The sequence below is a fragment of the Uranotaenia lowii genome, chromosome 3 (assembly GCF_029784155.1).
Source record: "Uranotaenia lowii strain MFRU-FL chromosome 3, ASM2978415v1, whole genome shotgun sequence".
NCBI classification, from domain to species: Eukaryota; Metazoa; Arthropoda; class Insecta; order Diptera; family Culicidae; genus Uranotaenia; species Uranotaenia lowii.
Window position 1 is genome coordinate 69795600 of NC_073693.1, and position 27594 is coordinate 69823193.

The 27594-nt window shown below is 40.2% G+C and overlaps 4 protein-coding genes and 1 long non-coding RNA gene across 10 annotated transcripts in view; all 5 read right to left on the minus strand.

Moving 5' to 3' along the window:
- Window positions 1–205: 205 nt before the first annotated feature.
- LOC129752275 (uncharacterized protein K02A2.6-like) lies at window positions 206–2305 on the minus strand. The gene is made up of 2 exons (XM_055748062.1): window positions 2154–2305; window positions 206–1778 (listed from the first exon to the last, which is right to left on the minus strand). The coding sequence occupies exons 1-2, from the start codon at window positions 2303–2305 to the stop codon at window positions 206–208; spliced, it is 1725 nt and encodes a 574-aa protein (XP_055604037.1).
- A 2585-nt stretch (window positions 2306–4890) lies between these two features.
- On the minus strand, window positions 4891–6023 carry LOC129752276 (uncharacterized). Its single transcript, XM_055748063.1, has 3 exons — window positions 5863–6023; window positions 5615–5756; window positions 4891–5316 (listed from the first exon to the last, which is right to left on the minus strand). Exons 1-3 carry the CDS (start codon window positions 6021–6023, stop codon window positions 4891–4893), a joined length of 729 nt encoding a protein of 242 aa, XP_055604038.1.
- Window positions 6024–10049: 4026 nt separating this feature from the next.
- Window positions 10050–21755, minus strand: LOC129758433 (uncharacterized). Its single transcript, XM_055755937.1, has 6 exons — window positions 19893–21755; window positions 19768–19833; window positions 19599–19668; window positions 18233–19483; window positions 10803–11385; window positions 10050–10738 (listed from the first exon to the last, which is right to left on the minus strand). Exons 4-6 carry the CDS (start codon window positions 18283–18285, stop codon window positions 10472–10474), a joined length of 903 nt encoding a protein of 300 aa, XP_055611912.1. The 5' UTR covers window positions 18286–19483; window positions 19599–19668; window positions 19768–19833; window positions 19893–21755; the 3' UTR covers window positions 10050–10471.
- Window positions 21756–22835: 1080 nt separating this feature from the next.
- Window positions 22836–24247, minus strand: LOC129758434 (uncharacterized). The gene is made up of 4 exons (XR_008739981.1): window positions 24008–24247; window positions 23883–23948; window positions 23714–23783; window positions 22836–23598 (listed from the first exon to the last, which is right to left on the minus strand). It is a non-coding gene; the product is annotated as an uncharacterized LOC129758434 (long non-coding RNA).
- A 311-nt stretch (window positions 24248–24558) lies between these two features.
- The window catches only part of LOC129753518 (homeobox protein orthopedia), a 165449-nt gene continuing 162413 nt past the window's right edge, over window positions 24559–27594 (minus strand). For all 6 annotated transcript variants that reach the window (XM_055749337.1, XM_055749336.1, XM_055749335.1 and 3 more), the window contains one exon: window positions 24559–25952. In XM_055749337.1, the coding sequence (XP_055605312.1) occupies window positions 25770–25952 (183 nt within the window). In that variant the 3' untranslated portion in view covers window positions 24559–25769. The remainder of the gene's footprint in view (window positions 25953–27594) is intronic.

A 27594-nucleotide genomic window follows, 5' to 3' on the forward strand; every position in this document is an offset into this window, starting at 1 on the left:
AACGTTTACAAAACAAAACATAAAGTGATTGGTTGTTGTTGTTGTAATCTACCCGCTGGTTGGCGCGTCGATCGGCTGACAGAGAGGCTGTCAGCAGTGAGCCCAGCGGTATTGTTCGTTGGCCCTTACTGGGTCAGCAGAGCTTGATGATGATGGAGAAGGAGACGTTGAGAGAGAGACGGGACATTGGTGAAATATTTGGAGATTATTGGAACCGAACTTCTCCCCTCTTGAATGTTTCGAAATGGTTCAGCCTTGCTGTGCGATTGTGCTTTGGTGAAGTGCTGGATGCTGAATTTTTGGAACGTGGTGCTGCCTCAAATGACTCCGACGATGTGAATGGTTTGGCACTCGTGTTGCAAAAAGAAGAAATCGGCACCGACCAGAGCCCAAAAGCGTCGAGCAAATCGATACCGAACACGTTGAACGATTTGTCGACCACGTGAAATGTCCCACGGCGCTGCTGGCCATTGACGTTGACATCACACTGGAACTTGAAAAGGAGCTGGAGGGGGGCACCAGAAGCCGTAGATGCATTACGTAGTGCAGGGGTGGTAGAAGGCTTCCCGATTTTCTCCCACACACGCTTCGATACCACACTGATGTCGGATCCAGTGTCCAACTGCAGTTGCACTTCAGCACCGTTGAGATGAGCATAAACAAATTTTCGTTTTTGTTGCACTGCATTCACTTTCACTGCATTTGCTCGAAAAGTTTTATTTTTGTTCTTGCGATAGGGCTTTGCACTTTTGTTTTCGGATAAACAATAACCGTCACGGTGTCCGTTGTTGCCGCAATCACTACACTTGTAGTCCTTGTACGGGCACTCACGAGTGTAGTGCATTCCGCCGCACTTCCAATAAGGGGTTGGGGGAATGTTTTTTTGGGAATTCACTTTTTTCGGAGAACTTTTGGAAATTTGTTTCCGATTATAGTTCCGCTCCACGAACTGCACTGCTGGTGGTTCGGATGTTCCCTCGATCAGAGCAGTGTCTCTCTTCAGACACATCAGCCGCTGGCAGTCTTCAGAAAGCTGCTCCAAGGTCACGTCGTTCCGGTCCTCGATTTTTGCCAACAGTCTCGTACGCACCTCTGCATCACACTCCGCTTTCATGCCGCAAACAAATAATAAACATTTGAACTGCTCCTCCGTTAATTTGCTCAGATCAAAATCGACCGCGTTCTTGTTTACACGGCATGAAAACGAAACGTAATCTTCGGTGGACTTTTTCGTTGTCTGCAGGCAACGATACCGCTTGCTGATGAGCGATTCAGCAGCACCAAACAGGATCCCCAATTTCCGAACTGTTTCATCGAATTGGTAGTCCCTCGATAGTTTCGGAAGAATGAAGTTGACGTACCGTTCATGTTCGGCGGAACCCATCTTCCGGAGAAGCAAACGCACTTTTGCTTCGCTGTCGAGCCGGGAAGCGTCTTGCTCGAACAGGTCCTTGTACCGCGCGTACCAAGCCGCAAACGTTATGTTGTTTTCCGGATCGTACCGGAACTCCTTGATGTGATGCGAAAGTGAGTCTAAAATCACTTCAGGGTTAGATGGTACCTGCACGCTCAACGATGACATCGTACGGAGGAACATCTCCTGCTGCTGTCGCATAAATTCCTGCTGCTGATTGAGCATTTGTGTTGCAAATGCTTGCTGCTGTTGGAGGAGCTGGGAAAGGAGTGCGTCGGATGCTGAGAGGTGGTGTGTTGATTGATACGACTGTTGCTGCTGTTGCTGCTGCTCGGGGAACTGTTGAGAAAGTCCCTGTCGTAGCCTTTATTTTTCCGAGCGCAACTTTCCATTGAAAGCGTAGAACAACGTTTCTGCACACTTTCTTGGTCATCAAAGTTCGTACATAGACTGACGCGAGTGACGCGCAATCCATCCGAATCCAATTCAACCGTTCATTGAAGAAGTGTTGGTTTAGAACCCTTTAATGATATTTGCAACACACCACTACAAATAATCTCGTTCATCCCGCGTGTTTCCATTACCACAGTTCATCATGATTTTCGTTGTCTAGAATAGATTGATCCAATTTACATTCAAAGTGTGCTTTGAGAAAGTTACTCAAAACCAACGAAAGAAATTTAGTGTTAATTCCGATAATGTTTTTCTTTAAATTCATATTCTCGGATCCTTCTACTACAGTCCCGTCGGTGGCTGCTGACCGAACTGTGTGGGGCGAACAAAGCTTGCCATGCCAGCTGGGAGGAACTGCTGTCCACTGGGGAGCCCGTTGATGGTCCCAGTTGATCCAGCGGCTAGATCCGAAGTACGGTTATGTTCTTCCGAATCCATTTCACACCGTTGTCGTTTCCGCGTGGGGGGAATTAATTTTGCGATAATTCGGTGGATTTCGCGAAAATTAAACGACCGACTCGTCGCCACTGTTGTAAACTGGGGTAGCACGGATACAAGAATAAATAACACGTAGTTACTTAACACTACATATTAAAAATGACGATTTATTAACGAGATAAAATACGTCGCGACTAAACGTTTACAAAACAAAACATAAAGTGATTGGTTGTTGTTGTTGTAATCTACCCGCTGGTTGGCGCGTCGATCGGCTGACAGAGAGGCTGTCAGCAGTGAGCCCAGCGGTATTGTTTGTAGGGTGTTTCACGCCCTAAGAGCAAGTTCACTGGTTGAGATGGAGATAGAAATTTCGAAGGTTTACAACACATCACAATACATTTGCCGTACACCGGTGTTGGGAAAATCTGATATTCGAACAGTTTCGCGCTGCAAAATTTGTATCGTATAACACTTTTTGGCTGAGGGTGATAGAAAAACACGATGTTTTGCAACACCGAACCGAGTGATAGAGTCGGCGTTGCAATACAGTATTCGTGCATGAAACGCTTCGGTGCTGCCATCTTTCTTATGCTCAAAACCTTAGTTGAGGGGAAAATAACGAAAATTGACCTATTTCAGGATTTTAACATAAAGTGATATTTTCTTTTTTAAACAAATTATCTTATCACATAAATTGAAACGAATTACAAAGAAGTTAATCAACTCTTTAAAACCTACAGCCAATTTTTGTCATGCCCTTGCCAATTGAGTGGGCTATCATACATTTCGAGGCGCAGCGATGCCAGATAGCTGGGTAAATAAATTTGGTTTGTTTGAGCGGTTTCCGGGAGTAGGAAATCGTTTCGTTTTTTTATTTGAAAAAGATATTGCGTCGGAATGTCCGGTATCAAAGTTTGAACGCCGCCTTTAATGGCTCCATCATCTTTAGAAAACGGAACCCTCGCTGTTAATTCGTCGATTTTCAATCATATCAAACGCAAATTATTTTATTATCAAACCCCATATTCCAAATGTTAGGTTGTGCTGCCGGAATGCACCAAATTTGGCTTCCGGTGGGTTGGATCACTGATCCCTTTGTTGAAACACGGTCAGGAATTGTTCTGATATCGGAACGTTCCACAGGTGGGACCTGGTTGGATTTTCAAAGAAGGAACAAGAGAAGAAACCAATATAAGTTTGAATTAAAAGTTACCAAACAAAAACACTTAATTTAAATTATGTGTGAAACCTTTAAATTCGAAGAGTTTATCAAAGACCAAAATCACTTTCATGTGTGTTCTACTTGCCCAAACAATTTCGAGAATTTTACTCATAGCATTGGAAGAACGTTGCTATACCACTACCATATAATAACCTAGGTCAGGCAAATATAAATTTTGATGCAGCATTTTCGCAGTAGTTTTTACGTTTCTACAGAAAATTAGCATTTTTTGAAAAGATTTGTAAGCGTTTATAATAAAAATTCGTGCCGGAACCAAACAAAATCAACAAAGCTGTTGTTTCATAGAAGGACATGCTCAGTTTGGTGAAACTTGTAAACTTATCCAATGCAAAACTCTCTAAACAACTTAGAAAAAGTTTTAAGAATGGTCATTCTAATGAAACAAAATTTGATGCCTGCTCACTGGTCGATGATTTTATCAGATCAATTTGATATTTGAGCGTTTTTTTTGTTTTTTGTCTTATGAACTGATTAATTTTTTTAAATATTGGATTCCATTACAACTTATACAGTTTTTGTACATTAACATTAATAATAAATTTTTCATATTAGCACTACTATTTCAATAAAGTGAATTTGATTTCAATTTTTAAACGATCAATTCGAAATAGGAAAAATAGTAAAAGTACTGAACAGCAAATGCACTTGGCATCGCTGGTTGCCCCCAATTTTATACCTTCGTTTTCTATCACACCGGTGGACGGCCAACATTTTTGGTCTATTTTTCACGATACAAAAATTCCCATCTGTGCTACAGCTGTCAAAATTCCTACCACTTTTTTCCAACACCATTGGACTTGCTCTAACAGTAGGTACACTACAACTCATGTCAAAATCAAATACTTACCTAGAGGTTTGCTCTCCCGTACGCTGCGCCATCCTTCTGTTGATCTTATTTATGCGTAGGGAGCGCGGCCGGCGTCAAGGTCTCGTTGGCACTGTCAAAGTCGGTCGTTTCAGCATCGTCACTATCACAATCTTCAATTGTGATATCAGCATCCTCCCGGACCTTCACATCATCTTGAGCACATTCAGATTTAGCTCTTGGGACTTGAATTTCATCAGGACACCAAACTTGTTCTTCAATTACTACAGGTACCTTCTATTTTTCAGCTTCCGGATCCAAACTCAACGGTGATTTGCATGCTTCACTGACGAAAACAACAACTCGGCACACCACAACCCTTCTCGCTCTCGGGTTGTATATGCTCAATCCCTTTGACTGTGCAGCGTAACCAACGAAAATACCAGGTTCCGACTTCGGGTCCCACTTTTGCCTCTTCAGTCACTCCAATCACCATGGAGCGCACTAGTTTTAAACTTTGCTGGTTGAGGTGCCCCATCAGTCGATGCCACAAAGATATATCAGCAGTTCTGGAGCACACGTTGTTTGCTGACCAGCTTGACACAGCTTGTAGAGACCATCGCTTTCTCGACCAACAGCCACCAGCTCAGCGGACCAGGTTCGGACATCACACTTCTTTCCCGAAAACGAGACAATGTAGCCATTAGAGCAAATCTTACTCACCGATATCCAATTCAGTGCAAGATCCGGGACGTTTAAAACGTTTGCCATCATCAGCTCACACTTGTCGCCTTCAACCATCGCTTGAAGTCTCACACTTCCGCTTGCTTTGACCAGGGCTACGCCGTTGTTTGCCACATTTATGCGCTGCTCAACCTTCATTGCATCTTCCAAAATCGCTCTGTCAAGACGCATGTGAGCAGTCGCTCCGGAATCGAAGATCCATTGATTTTCATTGGACGACTGAAACAAGCTAAAAGCTGCATGTTCCCCAGCCTTGGGTTTTCTTTTTCAGTCGATTGCTCTTGTAGCATTTCACGCCGGATTTTTCGGTTCTTTTCATCGTTGATCGTTGTTTTGAAAAGAAAGCACCATCTCGGTTCGGAACAGCCGTCAATCTCGCACCCGATGTCTCCATTCTCATAATCATGGGCTCGTACGCTTCCGGGAGGCCCATTAAAAGAAGACTAGCCAGCCACGTGTCATCTGCGGCGAAGCCCACTTCCGCGAGTTAATGGCTTGTCGACATCAACTCACTTACATGTTCCTTCACGGAACCACAATCTTCGAGACGAATTCCAGTCAGATTCCTCAAAAGCCCGATCCGACGAAACATTCTGTCATCCTGGAACGCGGCTTGCTTGTTCCACGCTTCCCTTGCAGTTCGAGCACGTTGAACCAAACTGTAATTTACGGGTTCAATGCTAAGAGTCTCAGCCTGAGACAAATCGTTTCCAGTGCCTTCATGGAAATCGTATCCACCGGGCCCTCGTCTTGTCGGCCATCTACAGCTTCCCACGTTCCTTCCACGAGGAATAATTTTCGCGTCCTCGCAATCGCTCTACCATCAACATTGAGAAGTTCCCGCCAGCAATCCTATTGGGACCATTTCCGCTTCCTTCTGCTGTTAAGTTGCTGTTGGAACTACTTGAATTCGCTCGACCGTTCATTATGACTACTTGCGGAAATTTTTCAAATCTTCAACAAAAAAATCACTTTTGTTTGGCCGTTATTTCGGCGATACTCTGGGCTCATAACCTATTAGCAAAACACGTGTGGTTTCTGAGAGTAGTCAGAGAGAAGTGAACATTTATTTCAAACTTAATGCATAGCCTACTGACAATATGGAAGCTGACAAGACCGATCAAGGCGACGATGGATCGAACGCAGTGCTGTGTACGGATTTCGGGTGAATGGTCGAGTTCATTCCAATCGCGCAGGGCGCTTCGACAGGAGATCTATCGCACACTGAAACGCTAAGTAGGAAGGATTGGGTTGATGATTAATACGTCCAAGACGAAGTATATGCTCGCCTGCGGATCCGAGACCGACCGAGCCCGCTTGTCCAGTAACAACAAGGTCACGATCGACGGCGATGAGCTGGAGATAGTTAGAGACTTTGTCTTTGACACCAGCCGTGAGATCCGGCGGCGAATGATGAGTGGAAGTCGTGCCTACTATGGACTCCACAAGCAACTGCGGTCGAGAAGAGTTAGCCCTCGCACGATGTGTAACCTGTATATGGCGCTCATTAGATCGGTTGTTCTCTACGGGCATGAGACATGGATATTGCTCGAGGATGACCTGCGTACACTCGGAGTATTCGAGCGACGAGTGTTAAAACTGTCTTTGGCGGCGTGCAGGAGAACGGAGTGTGGAGACGAAGGATGAACAACGAGCTCGCGCTACTCTACGGCGAACCCAGTATGCAGAAAATGGTGAAGGCTGGATACGACTGTCCTGCAAAACAGGTGTTCGCTACGGATCCGGTAGGAACAAGACGAGCAGTGGCGCATAGAGTGAGGTGGTTAGACCAAGTGGAGCGTGATCTGGCGAATGTGGGATGTCCGAAAAATTGGAGAACGGTTGCCATGGACAGAGTGAATTCTAGGAATTATGTTCGTCAAGTTATGTCGTGAGACGGAATACTACGAAAATATAAATAAATAATGAAAGAGGCAGTTTGTAACTTGACTGACAGCTACACTCAGTGGGATGTGGGAGGAGAAATTATGGGACTCAGGGTCGTTATGTTAAGTTCACCACTGTGTCGAAACCGACAGGTTTGTCCGCCATATTTACTCGCTTCTTAAGTCACTTTTCACAACGCTAGGAGCTATCCGTGTCCGACGCTCTCTCTGAAAAGTTAGTCTTCAAACTGATCTCCTTTACACATCTTGTCCTGTGCCGAACCTATTCTCTGAGCTTTTTAGGAAACTCTACACACTCTCGTCATCCCTTGAAGCTCAATACAAATTCTCCCTTTTTATTCAAAGAGCAAGCATTGTGATCCGCTCCTTATACAACAAATAACAGGAGCACTTTTTTTTGCGATAGGGGTGGGAACTCAAACTATAGTAATATTTCTTGATGATTTCATTTTTCTGTAAACGCATGTTTGTTCGATTCTATTAATTTAAAGAGCTCATCCTTTTATATTTGATTGAAACAATTCTATTTATTTTTCTGTCTAAAGCATTATTATAATGTATATATTTATACCTATTGGAGTTTCTTACTTATTTATCTAATACCTATCCATATAAACTTAACCTGCCTTAGTTTATTTATTTAGATTACCTACACTCCACTTTATTTCCTACATTCGCCTCCGCCTCTATACTGCATTGAAGGACGAAATCGGTTGGAAAAGATGTTCATATATTTACGTGAATTAAGAATATTTTATTAATTAACGCATCTTTACAACAATAAATGGAATAACTAATACAATCATTTTTATTTTAAACTAGCTGACCCGGTGTGCTTTGCTACACCTTTCAGAATCAAATGATGTTTTCAAAAATTATTCAAATTTTTATTGTTTTATTGGCATTATTTTAAATCAAATTATAACATAACCACAACCGCTTTAAAGTGAGAGCTGCAGCTGAAGTTTCAAATTGCAACACAAAGATAACTTAAACTAATGTTTTGAATCTTGCTCTATAAACTTGTGTTAATGATCTGATAATTTAGATCTGTCTGAAATGTCTTAAATTAATCGTACGCAAAGAATCTAACTTATATAATATGGTTGTTTTTTCTTGATATGTTCTGGATTCATGCTAAAAAACTGATAAGAGAGCCCTCACCCCTGTCCTTCCCTTCACCCCCTGCTGAATGGAGATCGTGATCTTTAATAATCATACCCAGTTTTTTCGTTCCCAAAAATTCTCTTATTTCAAATAAAGTTTCATTGGTTGATAAGTTTTTAAGCCTTACAACAAAATGTATATGGAGCCTCCTCCTTTCTTCCCCTCTCTACACTGTAAAGCGTAAAGGTCTGTAACAATCGTGGAAACATATATCGTAATCAAGTACCTTTCCATGCCATATTTGTCTTCCTTTCGTTGGCATCGTTAGCATAAATTAAGAACTTATGCTAACAAAATTGTATTGGGCTCACCTCCCTCCTCCTATGAACCTACTCACTGAAAGGAGGATGGTGTGTCAGGTAATCATAGAACCATACCAAAATGATTTGTCCATTTCTCGGATTTTGTAAGGAAAAAAATTAATGTAAGCTTCCTCTTCCCTTCCTATATTCCCAATTCCATCATCCGACTGCAAGAAAGAAATTGTTTCACATAGAAAAAGTATTTTTCGTACTCAAATACTTTTTGATGCCAAATTTGGTTTCATTTGTTCGATTAATTCTCGAGTTATGCAAAAAATTGTATGGAAACCCCTCTTTCCCCCTGTATATCTTTCCTTTGAAAAAAGGTGGGGCTTAAATTAATGATAGAAACATTTCTCGTATCCAAATACCCTTACATGCCAAATATGGTTATATTTGCTCGATCAGCTCTCCAGTTAGACTAAAAATTGTATTTTCATCCAACTCTTTGAAGGAGTGAGGGATACCAAATATTTATAGAAGCATTTTTCGTACCCAAATATCGTTCCATGCAAAATTTGGTTCCATTTGCTGTTGTAGTTCTCGAGTTATGCAGTAAAAATTGTATGAAACTCCCCTTTCTCTTTCCTTTCTCCCCGCTGGAAGAAGGAAGGGGTCTCTAACAATCATTAGAACATGGCACGTTCCCAAATACCGCCTCATGCCAAATTTGGTTCCATTTGCTTAATTAGTTTTTGAGTTATTTAAAAAATCATAAAAGAGGCCCCTCCCCCCTTTATATCTCCCTACTGGAAAGAGCGATGGGTCTCATAAAATCATAGAAATATTTTTAGTATCCAAATACCCTCCCATGCCAAATTTGGTTCCATTTGCTTTATTAGTTTTTGAGTTATGTAAAAAAATATGAAAGAGGTCCTCTCCCCCTTTTTACTGGAAAGAGGGAGGGTTCTCAAATAATCATTGAAATATTTTTCGTATCCAAATACCTTCCCGTGCCAAATTTTGTTTAAATATCTTGATTAGTTTTCGAGTTATATGAAAAATTGTAAAGTAGCCCCTCTCCCCCCTTCCTATCACCCCACTGAAAGGAGGGAGGGGTACCTGATATTCATAGAAGTATTCCTCGTTCCCAAATACCACCCCATGCCAAATTTGATACCATTTGCTTGATGGGTTTTCGAGTTATGCAAAAAATTGACTTTTGTTTGGGAGGCCCCTCCCTCCTTCATGAGAGAGGGAGGGGTCTCAAACTATAATAGGAACCTTCCCCTGCCTCCAATACCCCCACCTGCCAAGTTTCACGCAAATCGGTTCAGTAGTTTTCGAGTCTATAGGGAACAGACAGACAGACAGACAGACAGGCAGACAGACAGACAGACAGACAGACAGAAATTCATTTTTATATATATAGATAATGGTAACGTTTATCTCTTATTATCGAAATTACCTCGACTTAATTTTATTAAAAACATTTAATACTTTTCTTGAATGTTTTATTGAATAATCCAAACTAAGAGTGTAAATTAAGATTAAAAATTAGAAACGGATAAAGTGCCAGAAAACCTGGCACCCCTGGTTGAAAAGGCCTTTTAAGTTTGACGTCTCACGCCGTCTCACGGAGCATCGAAAAAGAATTCAAGATGAAGAAAAAGTAAACAATGAATCAACTGACGAACTCGGAGCATCTGAAGCCATCAACAATGCGAAATTCAATTAAAAAGGACATTATCCAGATCGAAACCACTACGAAACTTCCTCGAAACCGCTGCTGAAATACTTAAGCGCTGAAGTATTGACGTTTGACTGTTCAACTGCAAATGCAATCGTGAGTAAAATACTTTTATTTTTTTCTAAGTGAGGTTAAAGAGTTTCGGAAGGCTTGATCTGTAAAGCAGTTTGCAGATCTGTAACTGTGGTTACTGTTTTTGTAACATAGAACTGATGAGTGTCACGGAAACATATATCAGTAATGAACTTTGTCACATGGATTTTAATTAATTGAAACTTTAACAAAATAAGATTACACTCAGAAAAAAATTAATATATCACATGATAGACAAAGTGATCATTAAATTTGTTTGGCTTGTTGATAATTCGCTTAGGTCTTTGCTCGTATGGATTTGTAACCATTGTAGGCGAGTTTCTCTCTCTCTTGTTAGGTGTAGCGGGAACCAAACTATTCGAGATATTGATTCCTTCAGTGGAATGATGTTCCATATCGATATCTGTCTCTTCCGTTTCGATGTCATGGCACTCCGTTTCTTCAACAGCATAATCATCCTCAGAACATAGATCGAAAGAATCCTAATTAATATGATGAATGATTTACTTATTCAAATACTAGAATCAATTTGTTATGATAGTTTACCTGATTTAACACCATATCCTTAAATTTCATAGGCTGTCTGATGTTACGCCTTGGTCTGATTCTTGGTGATTGTGCATTTACTCCTCCTGTTTGTTCATCGGTATGCGAATTCATATTAAAATGACCTCGTGTTCCCATTGTATAATCCGTCGACTGAGCGTTCCCGACGTTCGATGTCTCTGCTGAGTCGATAATATTTTCTTCAAACTGGGAAATACGCTGGTTTTCTGCACCTGGGACTAGTTTGATGTCTTGTACGTTACGTGAGAACCTTACACCTTTTTCGTTCTCGATAACCACCTTCGCTCCTTCCCTCGACAAAACTCTGAAAGGCTCGCGTGAAAAGGATGGATCGGTTTTGCTCTTCTTGGGTATAGCCATAAAAACCATATCTCCACAACATATTGAAGACTCTTTGGCTCCGCGACGGTCGTCTGCATGTTTCTTGCTTATGTGTTTTGCTTCCCAATCTTTTTCCTTGACTTCTTCACGGTTTATGCTCTCCTCCTTAGAATTCCACAGACAAGGAAACATTCCTCGATATCGCCAGCCAACTAGTAGTTCGAACGGTGTAATTCCCAACCTAGAGTGAGGTTTAACGGTGTTGTGTATTCTGACATAGTTCTGGAGGGCCAGTTTCCAATCCATTTTGTCTTGTTTCGCTCCAGCTAAGGCTTTAATGATGCCCTGGTTCTGCCTCTCAACACTACCATTTGATTGGGCGCTCAAGGGTATGGATTTTCTAATTTTGACACCTTTGTCCTCCCAACATTTTACGAATTCTGTCCCTTGAAATGGGGGGCCATTGTCGGTCTGTATGATGAGAGGCAGACCCCATCTAAAGAAAATCAGATTCAATGCGCTATTAGTACTTTTTGCGTCCTTATTATCCATTTCTACTATCGACAGAAATCGAGAGTACGTGTCCACAAGAATTAAAAATTCCCCTGTTCCACAACCGTTAACTGTAAGAAAGTCTAATTGTAGGATTTCCCATGGCCCATTAGGTAACTGACGGTTTGATAGCGGTATTGGAGGGTTCTTATTAGAAATAAGGAGACAAGTTTGACACCTCTTCACAAACTTCTCCACGTCCAAACTCATCCCTGGCCACCAAAAGTAGTCTCGCATTACTCGCTTCATAGCGCTAATTCCGATGTGGCCTTGGTGGGCTGATTTTAATGCAGAATTGTGAAGGCTTTTTGGTAGGATTATTCTTTCCCCTTTGAAAAGCGTGTTTCCAACGAACCGTAGCTCCTTTGCATGGGCTTCATATCTGTTGAGTTGTTTGGGCCATTTTTGGGAAATCATAGATTTTTTAACAAGTGAGAGTTCTTCGTCCACTTCCGATTCTGCTTCGATTTCTGCCCAAGTCATAGTCATCGAACCTGGATCAAGAGAGTAAAGTAGATGTTTGTCATCGTCCTCGTCAAACCCTTCGTCACTTTGAGCTCTGCTTATGAGGCGTGAAAGGGCGTCAGCCACATTCAAATGTCCTGGAACTCTGGCTATTGTCATATCGAAACACTGTAACCTTAACGCCCAAGCCTCCGCTCGCGAAATGGCTCGTTTGCATGTCTTATACCCGAATCCAAATATGAACTCGTTCGCTTCAGAGTCTGTACGAACGGTAAATTTTAGGTTAGTGAGGTAGAACTTGAACCGTTCCACTGCCCAAACCACCGCAAGTGCCTCTTTCTGGGTATGGGGGTATTTTAATTCGCGATCAGTCAAAGCCTTGGAGGCGCAAGCAATTATCCTTGGAATTCCCGCGCTGTTCAATTGTGTTAGGACCGCCCCTAACCCGATTGGAGACGCATCGACGAAGAGTTCGGTCTTATCTCTGTGATCAAAATATCCGAGTCTGGTTATTGTTTTAAGTGCTTCATGTTTTAGATAATTGAATTCATTTTCCTCTCCAGGACCCCAAGAAAACTTTTCCGAATTAGCAAGTGCTCTAAGGCACACGGTTTTGTCCGCTCGGTTTGGGATGAATCGCTCCGAGAATGTCACTAGTCCCAAAAAACTTTTAACTTCATTCAACGTTTCTGGCCTACGGAAGTTTTCAATAGCTTGTAATTTTGTGTTTTCGACTCTCATCCCATCATGAGAGAGCTCAAACCCAAGAAATCGTACGGTTTGTTTTCCGAATGAGCATTTAGTTTCATTGAGCTTTACGTTGTGCTCCTTTAGACGATTCAAGGTTCTATTTAAATTGATATCGTGTTCTTCCTTCGTACAGCCGTAAACAAGGACATCATCCAAATAATTGCGGACTCCTTCTAGACCTGCCAAGACGATCGTCTGCATGGTTTCCTGAAAAATATCAGGAGCGTTTGACAGTCCAAAGCAAAGTCGCTTAAAGCGGAATGTGCCGTTTCCAGCGAAAAAGTTTGTCAAATGTCTGCTATCCTCCGCTAGCTCTATATGAAAATAGGCACTCGTGAGGTCAAGCGTCGAGAACCACTTGGCTCCATCTAGGCTGGACAAAATGTTCTCTAGCGTTGGCATTCTGAACGGTGTCCGAATTATGCTCTTATTCGGCCCTCTCAGGTCGACGACCAGCCTAATGTCGTCCTTTCCTTTTGGGACTACAAGAAGGGACGAACAAAAAGACCTGTCCATATCGTCCGTTACCTGCTCTATTATTCCTGACATCAGGAGTTCGTTTAACCGCCTTTCCGTTTCCTGTCTGAATGCAGGAGGAATATTCGTATATATGCGTCTAGAAGGTGGTTTACTGATATCGTACGAGATGGATACTGGGGGTATCTTGAACTTGGGGAACTCTGGCCAACTTTGTAGGGCACATATTTCTCCCGGTACCAGCCTATACTCCGACTCCGAAAGTTCCGATCTAATAGTAACTTTGAGTCCCAACTGAAGCACACTAAATCGAACTGCTGTGCTTCTACCTAGCAAAGCCCGAGCCATCGGGATAACATAAAACTTTTCTAATAGAATCGGACGATCCTCCGAAATAAAGAGCTCCGCGACAAATGTAGCTAAAACCGTTATATGACCATGAGAGGCATAAGCCTTAAGAGGTTTGTCGGAACCTTTCGTTACATTAATCAACTTATTCCTTGAAGAACTTTTCGTGGACAGCAAAAGGAAAGACTCTTCACTAATGGTGTTGACTTCTGCTCCCGAATCGATCAGAAAATATATTGGTACTCCTGCTACGTAGCCCAAAATAGTACCGTCCTCACACTCATTGGTTGACAAGCTGAATACCTGAAATTATTTCTTGTTTTAATCAACATTGCTGTGAACATTGAAAAACAGTTTATTTCCTGCCTGTTTATTTCTCAAGGTAACCAAGAAGTAGAAGCGGTTTATAACTAACAGATGCTTAATGGTTTTTTTTCAATAATTGCATTCGAAGACTTGGATCACAATTACATGCCATCCCTATGATACGATCAAATAACAACAATAACAGTTACAACTCATTAATATTTTATTTGTTTTTCTTTTATCCAACAAAAAAGTAGTTACTTTCTATCTTTCAATTACAACCAACCAAACTTCAATTTCATTTACGATTAATAAAAGGAAAGAAGAAAAAAAAATTGCTTGTCACACCGGAAATTTCTATTATGAAATTCAATATTAAATATCAGAACTTACAGAATTGCCTTCCGGCTCGATATCCTCATTATTCTCATCCTTAGTGATTGCCAACACCTTTCTCATTTTAGGTACCGGTGGCTCCTCTTCGGTTTGATGACGACGCTTATTTCCTCTAGTTTCCCCTCGGATATCGGAACGTCGCTCCCGTAACATCGGACACGCTCTTTTAATGTGCCCACGTTCACCGCATACGTCACAAACTTTGTGTTTTGAGTTGCAGTTCTCAGACGGGTGAAATCTTCCGGCACAATGAATACAAGGCTCAAAACCACGAGGCATTGTTTGCTGCGAGAAACGGCCTCGTTGGTCACGATTGACTCGTTGGTCCTGGCTATGAGCATTTCTAGAGTAACCCGAAGATATATTCATTCTTGGCTGGACGCCGCCACGATTGCCAGATGGAAAGCGATAAGCGTCTTGTTGATAGCGCCTTGTTGGTTGTCGCTCTTGGGTAACCGCTGCAATCACACTTTGGCTCCCTTGATGAGTTCTTGCGAATACTTCTTCATTTACTTTGGCCAATTCGTGGGAACGTACCTTATCGACAAACTCTGATATTGGATAACCCTTCCGAGCGACCTTTCGAGCAATGTCTCTTACCTTGGCGTCACGAGCGTGGCTTTGGACTACTTCAGCCACATTCTCAGCGAGTTGATCATCGGGAAAATCGCACATTTTCGCCGCAGCAACCACCCTTTTCAAGTATTTGAGGTCCGACTCGTCACTCGATTGTACCGTGGCTCTCAATTTTTGACGATGTGTCATCACGTACTGCCTCGAACTGAAATATTCAACCAGCCTACGGATTGCGTCGGAATACGGTTCCGTACCAGGGTCAGGACCACCAGCAGAAGACTTAGTTCCGTCGAGGATTTCAAGTAACTTCATACCGGCCTTAACGCGAAGCAAACGCATTTTTGTGAATTCGTTATCAATTCCAGCGAGTTCCATAGAAGCTTCAAAAAGGGATTTCCACTGCTCAAACGTTTTTCTGTCGACCTCCTCTTCTCCGGATGCTGGTTTACATTCGGCCACATTTAAAGTAGCGAACGACAAACTGTTCATTGAATTTATTAGAACCGATTCTTCATTATGTTGTAAATTCTCGCGCATCGTGGAATGCTTTTGGATAAAATCCACGTTATATTCACTGTTTTCCACGATTTCTTCTAATTCTCTTTTATCAGATCGTGCTTTCTTCAATTTATTCGTCAACGAAAGCCTACGAGATCTTTCCAATTTTAACTGTCTTCTCAGGAACGCCAATTTTGTATTCTTTCTCTCTAACTTCAATTTCTTATTCTTCCTAAAAAAGATTGTAAAGACAAAAACTTGTTAGCCACGTACCTTATACAGTTGTAGTTTTCGTTTTCATTGTTTTTTTTTTGTGCTTTTGAATTCAACGAGTCATTCAATCGTGTTTTTCTAACTATGAAGATAATGCTGACTCTCTCAAAGCTTTGCTCTTTTTGTTAAGTAATACCTCTACTGGGGTTCTACTTAGGTACCGCAGTACATTTTACCTTTAAGTAATTAACCATACATTGTAAGATATTTTCCCTATGCTGCCCCTCTCAGGGGTTTGCACTTAGGTGATCATTTTTGTTTTATATTTCTGTACCGGGGTTTTTACATTTCACTTCAGAGTAAATAATCGTACTGTTCCTCACAGGAATTTGTACTATTTGTTAACAAAATGTATAATGCTACCCCCCTCAGGAGTTTGCAATGATCATCTTCTTAAAGGCCTAATCAATACTACCCCACTCCTAGTTTGGTACTGTTCCTCACAGGAATTTGTACTCATTATAAACTATCTCCACAATGCTGCCCCTCTCAGGGGTTTGCACTTAGATGATCATTTCCATTTTATATTTCTATACCTCCCCTCTCAGGGGTTTGTACATTTTATCGTTGAGTCATTAATCGTACTGTTCCTCACAGGAATTTGTACTAATTGTAAACTATCTCCACTATGCTGCCCCTCTCAGGGGTTTGCACTTAGATGATCATTTCCATTTTATATTTTTATACTGCCCCTCTCAGGGGTTTGTACAATTTATCGTTGAGTCATTAATCGTACTGTTCCTCACAGGAATTTGTACTAATTGTAAACTATCTCCACTATGCTGCCCCTCTCAGGGGTTTGCACTTAGATGATTATTTCCATTTTATATTTTTAAATATACTGCCCCTCTCAGGGGTTTGTACAATTTATCGTTGCGTAATTAATCGTACTGTTCCTCACAGGAATTTGTACTAATTGTAAACTATCTCCACTATGCTGCCCCTCTCAGGGGTTTGCACTTAGATGATCATTTCCATTTTATATTTTTATACTGCCCTCTCAGGGGTTTGTACAATTTATCGTTGCGTAATAAATCGTACTGTTCCTCACAGGAATTTGTACTAATTGCAAACTATTTCCACTATGCTGCCCTTCTCAGGGGTTTGCACTTAGATGATCATTTCCATTTTATATTTTTAAATATACTGCCCCTCTCAGGGGTTTGTACAATTTATCATTGCGTAATTAATCGTACTGTTCCTCACAGGAATTTGTACTAATTGTAAACTATCTCCACAATGCTGCCCCTCTCAGGGGTTTGCCCTTAGACGATCATTTCCATTCATATAATTTTTTGCCCTCTTAAGTGTTTGTACGCTTACCGCTAAGAAATTAATCGCACTGTTCCTCACAGGAATTTTATTATTTGTGAAAAAAAAAACAAAATCATGCTACCCCTCTCGTGGGTTTGCACCTCCTCAGGGGTCAGTACTGCTGCTCGCAAAGATCTATCCCATTGGACTAATAACGCTACCCCACCTATTATCAAGTGTCAAAGGTTGAATTTTATTATTTTATCATCTTTTCTGTTTTTGTTATTCTCACGTAGTTTTAACAATTATGGGATGCAACCTTTAGTTAGCATGAATCAAATTCAACCTGTAAGGCTTAATGTGTGTTTTTTTTTAATAATTTCGAATCACTTTACGTTAATAGTTAGTCATGATTTACACTATTCAGTAAATAATCATGATTTACACTATTGTAGCCAAAATAAAATGGAAAGATTATTCCCGTTCCAATTTCACGTGAGGATTTTGAGCATGTTTTTATACACCCAGAAATTGAAATAGCGAAAACATATTTTTTCAACATTCATTTGGAGATCTTAACTTAACTAATCTCACCTTAGAGGTCCGTACGAAAGAGACACAATTTTCTCTTCTTTTTTTTTTACCTAACCTCCCATTTTGTTTTATGCGCATTATGGCTGGAAATGGTTCTCCAGCCAACATAAAATTAAATCCCCACGTATAAAATATCCTGGTTCCGAGCAGTTTCCAATACGCCGTAATAATAAGTAACCGGATCATGCTAACATTCATTTGAAAGGTTTTAGTTACACTTAGTGGAATATACCTAAGCACGCTGATTGAGTGAGATAAGTCCCCCTTTTCCCCAATCTTCCATTTTGTCATTTACACGTGATTGCAGAAGCTGATCCGCCATTTTCTTTTTAGGAACAACTTGATGCTAGAATCGAATAGATTTTGCTACTGACCAATGAAAAACTTTATTCCAGTAATCTATTAACTACATTAGCATGCCGATTGACTGTGATTAATCACCTTCGCATTTTCACAACCCTCCATTTTGCAATTTTATCGTAATGGCAGGAACTGGTTCGCCATTTTCTTTTTAGGAGCAGCTTGATATTTGAATCGAATGATTTTTTTTTTTTTTACTGACCATCAAAAACCTTTATTGAAATAATTTATTAACTCACCTCTTCGTTGTACCGGCTGCGCCAATGTCGAAACCGACAGGTTTGTCCGCCATATTTACTCGCTTCTTAAGTCACTTTTCACAACGCTAGGAGCTATCCGTGTCCGACGCTCTCTCTGAAAAGTTAGTCTTCAAACTGATCTCCTTTACACATCTTGTCCTGTGCCGAACCTATTCTCTGAGCTTTTTAGGAAACTCTACACACTCTCGTCATCCCTTGAAGCTCAATACAAATTCTCCCTTTTTTATTCAAAGAGCAAGCATTGTGATCCGCTCCTTATACAACAAATAACAGGAGCACTTTTTTTTGCGATAGGGGTGGGAACTCAAACTATAGTAATATTTCTTGATGATTTCATTTTTCTGTAAACGCATGTTTGTTCGATTCTATTAATTTAAAGAGCTCATCCTTTTATATTTGATTGAAACAATTCTATTTATTTTTCTGTCTAAAGCATTATTATAATGTATATATTTATACCTATTGGAGTTTCTTACTTATTTATCTAATACCTATCCATATAAACTTAACCTGCCTTAGTTTATTTATTTAGATTACCTACACTCCACTTTATTTCCTACACACTGTTCACTTTCCTCTGCGGTATCTCACAACAGGAACTTCCAGATTCAGCGAACGTGCATATCCAGGGTGCCGAAACGGGTGGGTACCTCTCATGCTACCAACCAGAGTTAGACGACATCAATTAAAGAGGAACTATAAAACCTGTCAAACTGTTAGGACCACCCCAGGGCGAGGACTGAAGACAATTTCTGATCTTAGATTCGTGGGAAAACCCGAAAGAATAAATCACTTACGGAGGTCTACGGTTCACAAATATGGATGTTTTTATTCCTAATGGATAGCCCTAACTTTATGACGTGCTACAACATGGGGTACTTGCGGTATTATTGTGTTGCTACGATGCTTCGGTCGATCTAGCTTTCCGCCACGACCAATGGCGGATTCCGATGGTTGTGAATAGCCGCATCCGTTGACACGACTGTGAATCGCTGTTTTCGGAACGATTCCACCCGTGCTCGGTACTACTTTGCATGCGTTAGGGACAGCGAGATGTTTGTGTCGATGCTGACCCATGGATGTAAGGTTAGGTGCCGACTCGAGGTGTTGTATCGATGGAGTCGAGGCACGCAGGGACCTTTCTGTCCGGATCTGGTGATTGCCTGGGGATGAAGGAATTGTGGCTCGACAGAACCAGCACAAACCAGAAAGAAAAAGGCCCTCTTGGACCTTTCCGAGGGTGTTAGCATATTGTAGACGTCATTTGTTTTTAACTTGTTTGTACCCACATGTGGTTTTATGTTTTTAACTAAACCTTGTATATATATATAAAACATTATTTTACCTTTTTCTTTGTTTTTCGATTGCTCGTTTGTTTCCGTGTGTTTTAACAATGTTTATGTTTGTTACGCTTGCTTTTAATACGATAGAATAAACATAGATATTATTTTAATATGTTGTCTTTACAAAGCACATGTTTGTTCTTTTACTATTTGTTTTAACTATTACCGTACTTTTTAGGCTTTTACACAATTTTAACTTTATGTTCACCGTGTGTACTTGTCGCACTTTTTGTTTCTCTGTGAAAGTAGACTTTAGGTAAATAATTTAAACTTTATGTAATTTTACAAATTTTTACTCGACAAACTAACACGTCGCGCACTTCTTTTCCCTCAGGCGGTCACGAACAGAAAGGACAGGACAGGAAACGGATCGCTAACAAAGCGTTAAGTACACTATCTTGTCCAACCAACACACTAACAAACAACTATTATCTACAAAACATTTTAAGAGTGTGTTGCTTTTCTGGGTGGCCACACTTCCCCGCTTTGCTCTTTAAAATACACGGCGCCTCTGGAGAATCTCTGAGAGTGCCGTGAATGAGTGGTGAACTCCTGGACAGGGATGTCAGTTGTGCTGATAGAGGGCGACTGTTGTAGGGTTTTCTGAATTGTACAGGGATGTTTGAATTTTGTGACGGAGTCACATAGACATTAAGTAACAGATGGTTACATTACCCCATCGTCCCTTTTCAAAATGAATGGTAACACATTCATTTTGTTCCAAGAGAGATGAATGAACCTGTGTCTTGTCTCTATACTTTATTTTGTTTGATCAAAATAAATAATCCAACTTAATTTGAAATTTTTACTATCACAATCCGCGTAATTTCATGTCCACTCGTGACAGAAACAGCTTGTGATTTTATTTCAGTGTTTTGGTTATTGTAGCGATTCTTGACAGTAACTCACATAAGAGACGTCAAATGTATGTTCAAAATATTCATGAACAGGAATACATTTAAGAAGAAGTATAATTCAAAATAAACAAGTGAATGACTTGTTCGACCGGTCGAAATTTGAAGGTAAATAAACTTCCTATAGCTGGTGGATTATCAAGGTAAGTCCTAATCTTCGCAACATAATTCCTTTCTAGCGCTAATTATGCAGACTTCAGCCTAATTCTTACGTTTTTATAACTCTAATCTGTTCTAGCTCAAACTGCGGAAAGGAAATATCCGGAACCAGTGGAAATACATCTCGAAATATCAGCAGGTAAGTTTTTCTCGTTTTAGTTTTGCTATGTTCTGCAACACATCCGAAATGGTTGCTGTACATACAGTCGCAAAAAAAATAATCATTGTTTTTGTCGTCGTTCCAGCTCTTCACATCAACAATCACTTTTGGACGGGATGGAAGGAAAGCAACGCAAAATTAGATTCAAGGTTAGTTATGTATCGTTTTAACTCGAAAACAGTAACCTTTTAAGGTGTTTCTTTTTCAGATACCCGGTTTAAAGTTAACAGCAGAGAATGCAACGATGGATTTACCAGATGCCTCTGCTAACTTGTTCGGGATCGTCTGCAACCTAGCCATGACCGTACTAAGGAGGTACCATGGGCTAAATTTGGCTTCGTCGCCTGCAGAAACTAGGTGGGATTCCTCGTATGCTCATTTTCCGACGACCTTTAGGCACGGGAGCAAAAAGGGTGAAATGTTGAATGCAAGATTTAGTCTTTTTTGATAATTTTTTTTTCGTATTTAAGAGCGATTTTATCAATACATATTTTTGTTGTTGTTCGAATTTGAATGTGTAAATTGATATCCGAAATTCTTATACAGCTCTATCGATGTAATGTTCCTACAATGGGAACGATTTTTAAGTGAAAAAATCGTCAATATGGGGAAAATCCAGTTGTTATGTGTAACGAACAATTTGAGGTGTGTTATGAGGATTCTAGTGTCTTATGTTGGATCAGATCTCCGGTAGATCTTGATCCAATCACTTTAATTCGAATCAGTCTTTCAATCGAAGTTTGTATTCGAGAACTATTCTGAATTGATCTAGTTTGAATCTGAATTCGTTGCGTTCTATCCTAAAACTTTTTTCATTTTTGATTGTGGGACACGTAAGGATTCATTGTCTTCGAGGTTTTCATCTGTTAATGAAGGAACTTTGAAATTCCAATTTGCTTCATTTCTCCTGACTAATGTCGGGGGAGTGAAATTTTGAAAACTTTCGATAAATAATCCGCTTGCTCGACTAAGTTGGTTGCAAAAGGTGATAGAATTTCAAACATGGTGTAAAACCTGAATTGAAAAATCGGTTTCGTTCTACAAAAAGAATAATAATTTTAGTTTCATTAACTACGTAGGATTATAAACGAACAGTTGTACTCTGAATGAGCCCAAAACAACAATATTTTAAACGTTCGGAATTGTAACTTTTAGTTTCAGTTTATGGTTGGTTTTTTTGAACACCTAGTTGTGAAAATTTTCGGCTTCTGTTAGTGCACACTAATCGATGGGATCATTCATTGAATTGGATGACCTTTCCTTTGCACAAAGGCATTTAACATGGACATAATCGCAATAAATTAGGGTTCGATATCCTTATTGGATAAAATCTAGAAACTGGTCGAGTTTAGAAAGGGATTTTGAAAAAATCAGAACTACTTGCCCTTCCAAGTAGTTACCTGCACAATTAAAATATGCTGGAGGATTGTTACTATTCTTGTAACCGTTATCTTGGAGTCTAGAATTGTAACACTTTGCTTCACATAATTTTAAAAATTTCCAATATCACGGTCATCCGGAATAGGAATTTTGGTAACGGGTCTTTCGCGAGAGTACGTTCCTAAAATTTGATAGTGTTTCTGCTGATTTTGTTCTTGTTTGAGGCGAAATTCCTGATATTTCATTTTCCGACTCGTATTTGTATTTGGAACTTTTTTTTTAACTTCAATTCTTGTCCGATGATAAACCAGACATTTCGCTAAAAATTGTTCAGGTTCTGAATCCATTTCATTGATGTTCCAGTCCTAAAAAAACAAAAATTATGTGAATAAAAATAACACCAAACAAAAATCCATGAATGCTGCAACAAAAGCAATCAATTTTGTACAACATAAAACGTAAATTTTCATTTTTTTTTTACAATTTAAACTTAAACCACTTCTTTAAATAAATACTTGGTTCGGAATACCAATTCGTTTGGAGAACGACCAAGATCTAATCAGGAACTGATTTCGTCTCCCTCCGGGGGATGGAGAAATGTAAACATTGTGAATTTGTTTTCTTTTATGTGGGCGCCAGAATGTAACTTGACTGACAGCTACACTCAGTGGGATGTGGGAGGAGAAATTATGGGACTCAGGGTCGTTATGTTAAGTTCACCACTGTTCACTTTCCTCTGCGGTATCTCACAACAGGAACTTCCAGATTCAGCGAACGTGCATATCCAGGGTGCCGAAACGGGTGGGTACCTCTCATGCTACCAACCAGAGTTAGACGACATCAATTAAAGAGGAACTGTAAAACCTGTCAAACTGTTAGGACCACCCCAGGGCGAGGACTGAAGACAATTTCTGATCTTAGATTCGTGGGAAAACCCGAAAGAATAAATCACTTACGGAGGTCTACGGTTCACAAATATGGATGTTTTTATTCCTAATGGATAGCCCTAACTTTATGACGTGCTACAACATGGGGTACTTGCGGTATTATTGTGTTGCTACGATGCTTCGGTCGATCTAGCTTTCCGCCACGACCAATGGCGGATTCCGATGGTTGTGAATAGCCGCATCCGTTGACACGACTGTGAATCGCTGTTTTCGGAACGATTCCACCCGTGCTCGGTACTACTTTGCATGCGTTAGGGACAGCGAGATGTTTGTGTCGATGCTGACCCATGGATGTAAGGTTAGGTGCCGACTCGAGGTGTTGTATCGATGGAGTCGAGGCACGCAGGGACCTTTCTGTCCGGATCTGGTGATTGCCTGGGGATGAAGGAATTGTGGCTCGACAGAACCAGCACAAACCAGAAAGAAAAAGGCCCTCTTGGACCTTTCCGAGGGTGTTAGCATATTGTAGACGTCATTTGTTTTTAACTTGTTTGTACCCACATGTGGTTTTATGTTTTTAACTAAACCTTGTATATATATATAAAACATTATTTTACCTTTTTCTTTGTTTTTCGATTGCTCGTTTGTTTCCGTGTGTTTTAACAATGTTTATGTTTGTTACGCTTGCTTTTAATACGATAGAATAAACATAGATATTATTTTAATATGTTGTCTTTACAAAGCACATGTTTGTTCTTTTACTATTTGTTTTAACTATTACCGTACTTTTTAGGCTTTTACACAATTTTAACTTTATGTTCACCGTGTGTACTTGTCGCACTTTTTGTTTCTCTGTGAAAGTAGACTTTAGGTAAATAATTTAAACTTTATGTAATTTTACAAATTTTTACTCGACAAACTAACACGTCGCGCACTTCTTTTCCCTCAGGCGGTCACGAACAGAAAGGACAGGACAGGAAACGGATCGCTAACAAAGCGCTAAGTACACTATCTTGTCCAACCAACACACTAACAAACAACTATTATCTACAAAACATTTTAAGAGTGTGTTGCTTTTCTGGGTGGCCACACTTCCCCGCTTTGCTCTTTAAAATACACGGCGCCTCTGGAGAATCTCTGAGAGTGCCGTGAATGAGTGGTGAACTCCTGGACAGGGATGTCAGTTGTGCTGATAGAGGGCGACTGTTGTAGGGTTTTCTGAATTGTACAGGGATGTTTGAATTTTGTGACGGAGTCACATAGACATTAAGTAACAGATGGTTACAAGTTGGCGGACAGTCATTGAAAAACTTATCCGGTACAACTGTGATCGATGTTTAATTTTGGGCTCGAACTCATATTTCCAATTTAAATTTTTTTCCGGTTACCAAACCTTTCACTAAATGGAAATATTTCGAATCAGTGAAAAAAACAGCAATATTATTTCATAGTTTTCTGTTATTATTAGATATCAATAATGAAATATTTTACTAACATACATCTTCTTTTTTTCTTAGATTCGTCTTAATTTAAGAATTTTTATTTTCATTAATCGTATACACTGGTTGCTGATCGAATTGTTCTCAAATTTTAATCCATCTAGCCGTCTTCTACTTTCTTTTTTGTTGGCGGAAACGCGCGATGCATAAGTAAGAATGTTACGTACTCCGTTGATAGGCTCTTCCTGTTTGTTCTACTTATCGGGTTTATCTGCTTACGCCTAGCTTAGATACACATGTAATCGCCTGATTATTGTAATTTTTGGCCATTGAAAGGGGGTTTGTTCTCGTTTTTAATGAAAGAAAAAATTTAAAAGTGCTGTGAAATCTTTTAAGCGCTTTCCTCATCAACTGTTCAAAATAAAATGGTTTAGGACTGTACAAAATGGAAACGGCATGCGGGCAAGTTTACATGGACCAAATGATATCTTTTTGTTTTTACAACCAATTTCAATTACACTGTTGTCCCTTTTTAATAATTCTATAAAGAAAATTTTGAAGAAAACGAAAGTGTTCGCCTATTTACAGCACACTGGTCTTGGAATGTTGGCTTTTTACGTTCATTTATCAGCTGCATTGCGTTGTTTCACGATCGAGAAAGATTATTTTATACAGATTTTGCGTGTCCTTAAGATGAATTCAGTTTTCAATATTCATTAGAGTTTCACTGTGTATGAGTATAGAGAATAATTTATGATTACCACAAAAATACTTTATTATCATTCCTTTCATTCCGCGTTTTCTCTCGTTTGGGTTCCACTTTCACAGTCGTGGAAACTTCGTATACTTGGTTTCGCTGTTGAAGCACTTTTTGTATTTATAAAACAAATGAATTTTCCTTTCAGTTTTGAACTAAGCTAATGTTCGGTTTGAACATGATTAAAAATCGTATACTTCGAGATGTTGTTCCTTCACCAGGTTCATCACTGGTCTCACAGTTTAGTTTCCGCTATATATCGTATACTCCATTTTTGTTGCATTATAAAAACGATTTCATCGATTTGAATGGTAGTACGAGCTGTCTTTCGAGAGCCAAAAAGAAGATAAAATAGATTTGAACTAAAAACTTCGTTCAACCTGCGGGAGTCACGACCGAGCTAAATACCTCGACGTTTCAGCGGCCTTCGAACAGATCCGCAGCCCCCCACTGGCTGTCCTATTTGTATAACTGCAGTCAATACACCGAGTTGTGGTGATCGTAGTTGTGAGCGTGCAAGTACGAGGGCATCGTTTGGTTGAGCTCCGAGGCCCGCCTCCTGAGGGCCGCAATGCTGTGACCCCGCCAGACATCTTCGTCGCCCTCCGGGGTGCCGGAAGTTAAGCCCTGGCAGTTACCCAGATGCGGTCCTTGATTTGACTGGAATGAAAAGAAAGAGATTAGTCATGTTAATCGGCGTTTTGGATTCAAAATTTTTAATTGATAGGGCCTTCAGTGAACGAAATCTACATAACCTTACCGAAAGAGAAAAAAATTACATAAATAATTTTAGGGTGTAAGTAAAACAATCATTTTAACAAGTGATACATTTCGCTTAACGTTGAGAATTCATTTATCAAAACTTCCTCTTATTGTTTCTTAGAGGCTCATTCTTTAAGACCTTGAGTGTCCTGTGGAGCGTACCTGTCGCACTGGTGCGTCACGATCGACGGCGACGAGCTGAAGATTGTCAAAGACTATGTCTATCTTGGCTCCCTGGTGACCGCAGATAATGACACCAGCCGTCAGATCCGGCGGCGAATGATCAGCGGAAATTGTGCCTACTCTGGACTCCACAATCAACTGGGGTCGAGAAGACGTAGTCCTCGCACAAAGTGTAACCTGTACACAACGCGCATTAGACCGATTGTCCTCTACGGGTACGAGACGTGGATATTGCTGGAGGAGGATTTGCGAACACTCGCAGTATTCAAGCGACGAATGTCAAGAATCATCTTTGGCGGCGTGCAGTGTGGAGTGTGGAAGCGAAGAATGAACGCTGCAAAATGCAAGAGCTGAGAGTGGAGAGCTGTCCGAACTTTCTTGAAAAGACATACACCGTCTTAGCCAATTAAGGCTTTACAGACTGAATAAATGACGTGGACAACTTAAGATTAACATTTAACACCCAGTACCGAGATGGGAATCGAACCCATGCCATCAGTGGACCAGCGATTACCGTCTTACCACGCTAACCACTCGACCACCGAGACGTACGTACGTTTCGAATCATATGAACCGTGGTGCGGCAAGCACGGTGTAGCATTATAATTAAGTTCGTGTAGCTATTTTGTTCTGAGCGTGTCCTACCATTGGAGTTAACAAAAAACTAAAGATGAGTGTTTAACGACCCAGCTAACATGAAATCGTAATAGAAATGATAATCCAAATCGAATATTCAGACATTTTCAATAACTATCGTAAACACGTTGGTATTGAGTGATTTTCTATCATTCATTTACGACAAGCTTTGTCCAAAAAAAATTGAATCGGATAGCAGTTTAATCAATTCGTAAATATGTCTCCAAAAAGTTGATAATATGCTAATTCGACATTTACGATTTGAGTGAACTGATTTACGATTAATGAGCGGCCCTGCAATTGACACTCTCTCCGGTTTCTTCCTTTGACCGATTCGTAAAAAGAAAATCTCACCTATAGAGCTATAGTGTGGACCATATCAACTGATGAGTTGGCATCGTGGTAAGATACCGGACAGCGAACTCGGATACTGAAGTTCAAATCTCGGTCAAGGAAATTTTTTTTTCGTTTATTTTGTTTTTTGTTGGAAAATCGAATTGTTGGAATCTTGTCATTGTAGATATATCGCCTCCACTTTTGTAGCTATATGCTCTTTTGGTAAGTTTAATACAATCTTTTTATCTGGTATATTTGTTTGAATAATTCTGTTGTTCCTGCGTTATACCTTCATAAATGTTTGCTGGGGATGAAAGTGCACCTGTCAAACACACACATGGTGAAACAACACAAACAACAATCACAAACTAAAACAATATCAACG

What these genes read in the sequence shown, in the direction of transcription:
- LOC129752275 (XM_055748062.1), bottom strand. Translation starts at nt 2,305, where the DNA reads ATGGATTCGGAAGAACATAACCGTACTTCGGATCTAGCCGCTGGATCA. An exon ending in CAGCAGCCACCGACGGGACT is followed by an intron (nt 1,779 to 2,153) that starts GTAGTAGAAGGA and finishes GGAAAAATAAAG; the next exon opens with GCTACGACAGGGACTTTCTC.
- LOC129752276 (XM_055748063.1), bottom strand. Translation starts at nt 6,023, where the DNA reads ATGAACGGTCGAGCGAATTCAAGTAGTTCCAACAGCAACTTAACAGCA. An exon ending in TGGAAGGAACGTGGGAAGCT is followed by an intron (nt 5,757 to 5,862) that starts GTAGATGGCCGA and finishes CGTAAATTACAG; the next exon opens with TTTGGTTCAACGTGCTCGAA. An exon ending in GTGGTTCCGTGAAGGAACAT is followed by an intron (nt 5,317 to 5,614) that starts GTAAGTGAGTTG and finishes AGCTTGTTTCAG; the next exon opens with TCGTCCAATGAAAATCAATG.
- LOC129758433 (XM_055755937.1), bottom strand. Translation starts at nt 18,285, where the DNA reads ATGGCGGACAAACCTGTCGGTTTCGACATTGGCGCAGCCGGTACAACG. An exon ending in GCAGCCGGTACAACGAAGAG is followed by an intron (nt 11,386 to 18,232) that starts GTGAGTTAATAA and finishes ACCTCACTCTAG; the next exon opens with GTTGGGAATTACACCGTTCG. An exon ending in AGGATATGGTGTTAAATCAG is followed by an intron (nt 10,739 to 10,802) that starts GTAAACTATCAT and finishes CATATTAATTAG; the next exon opens with GATTCTTTCGATCTATGTTC.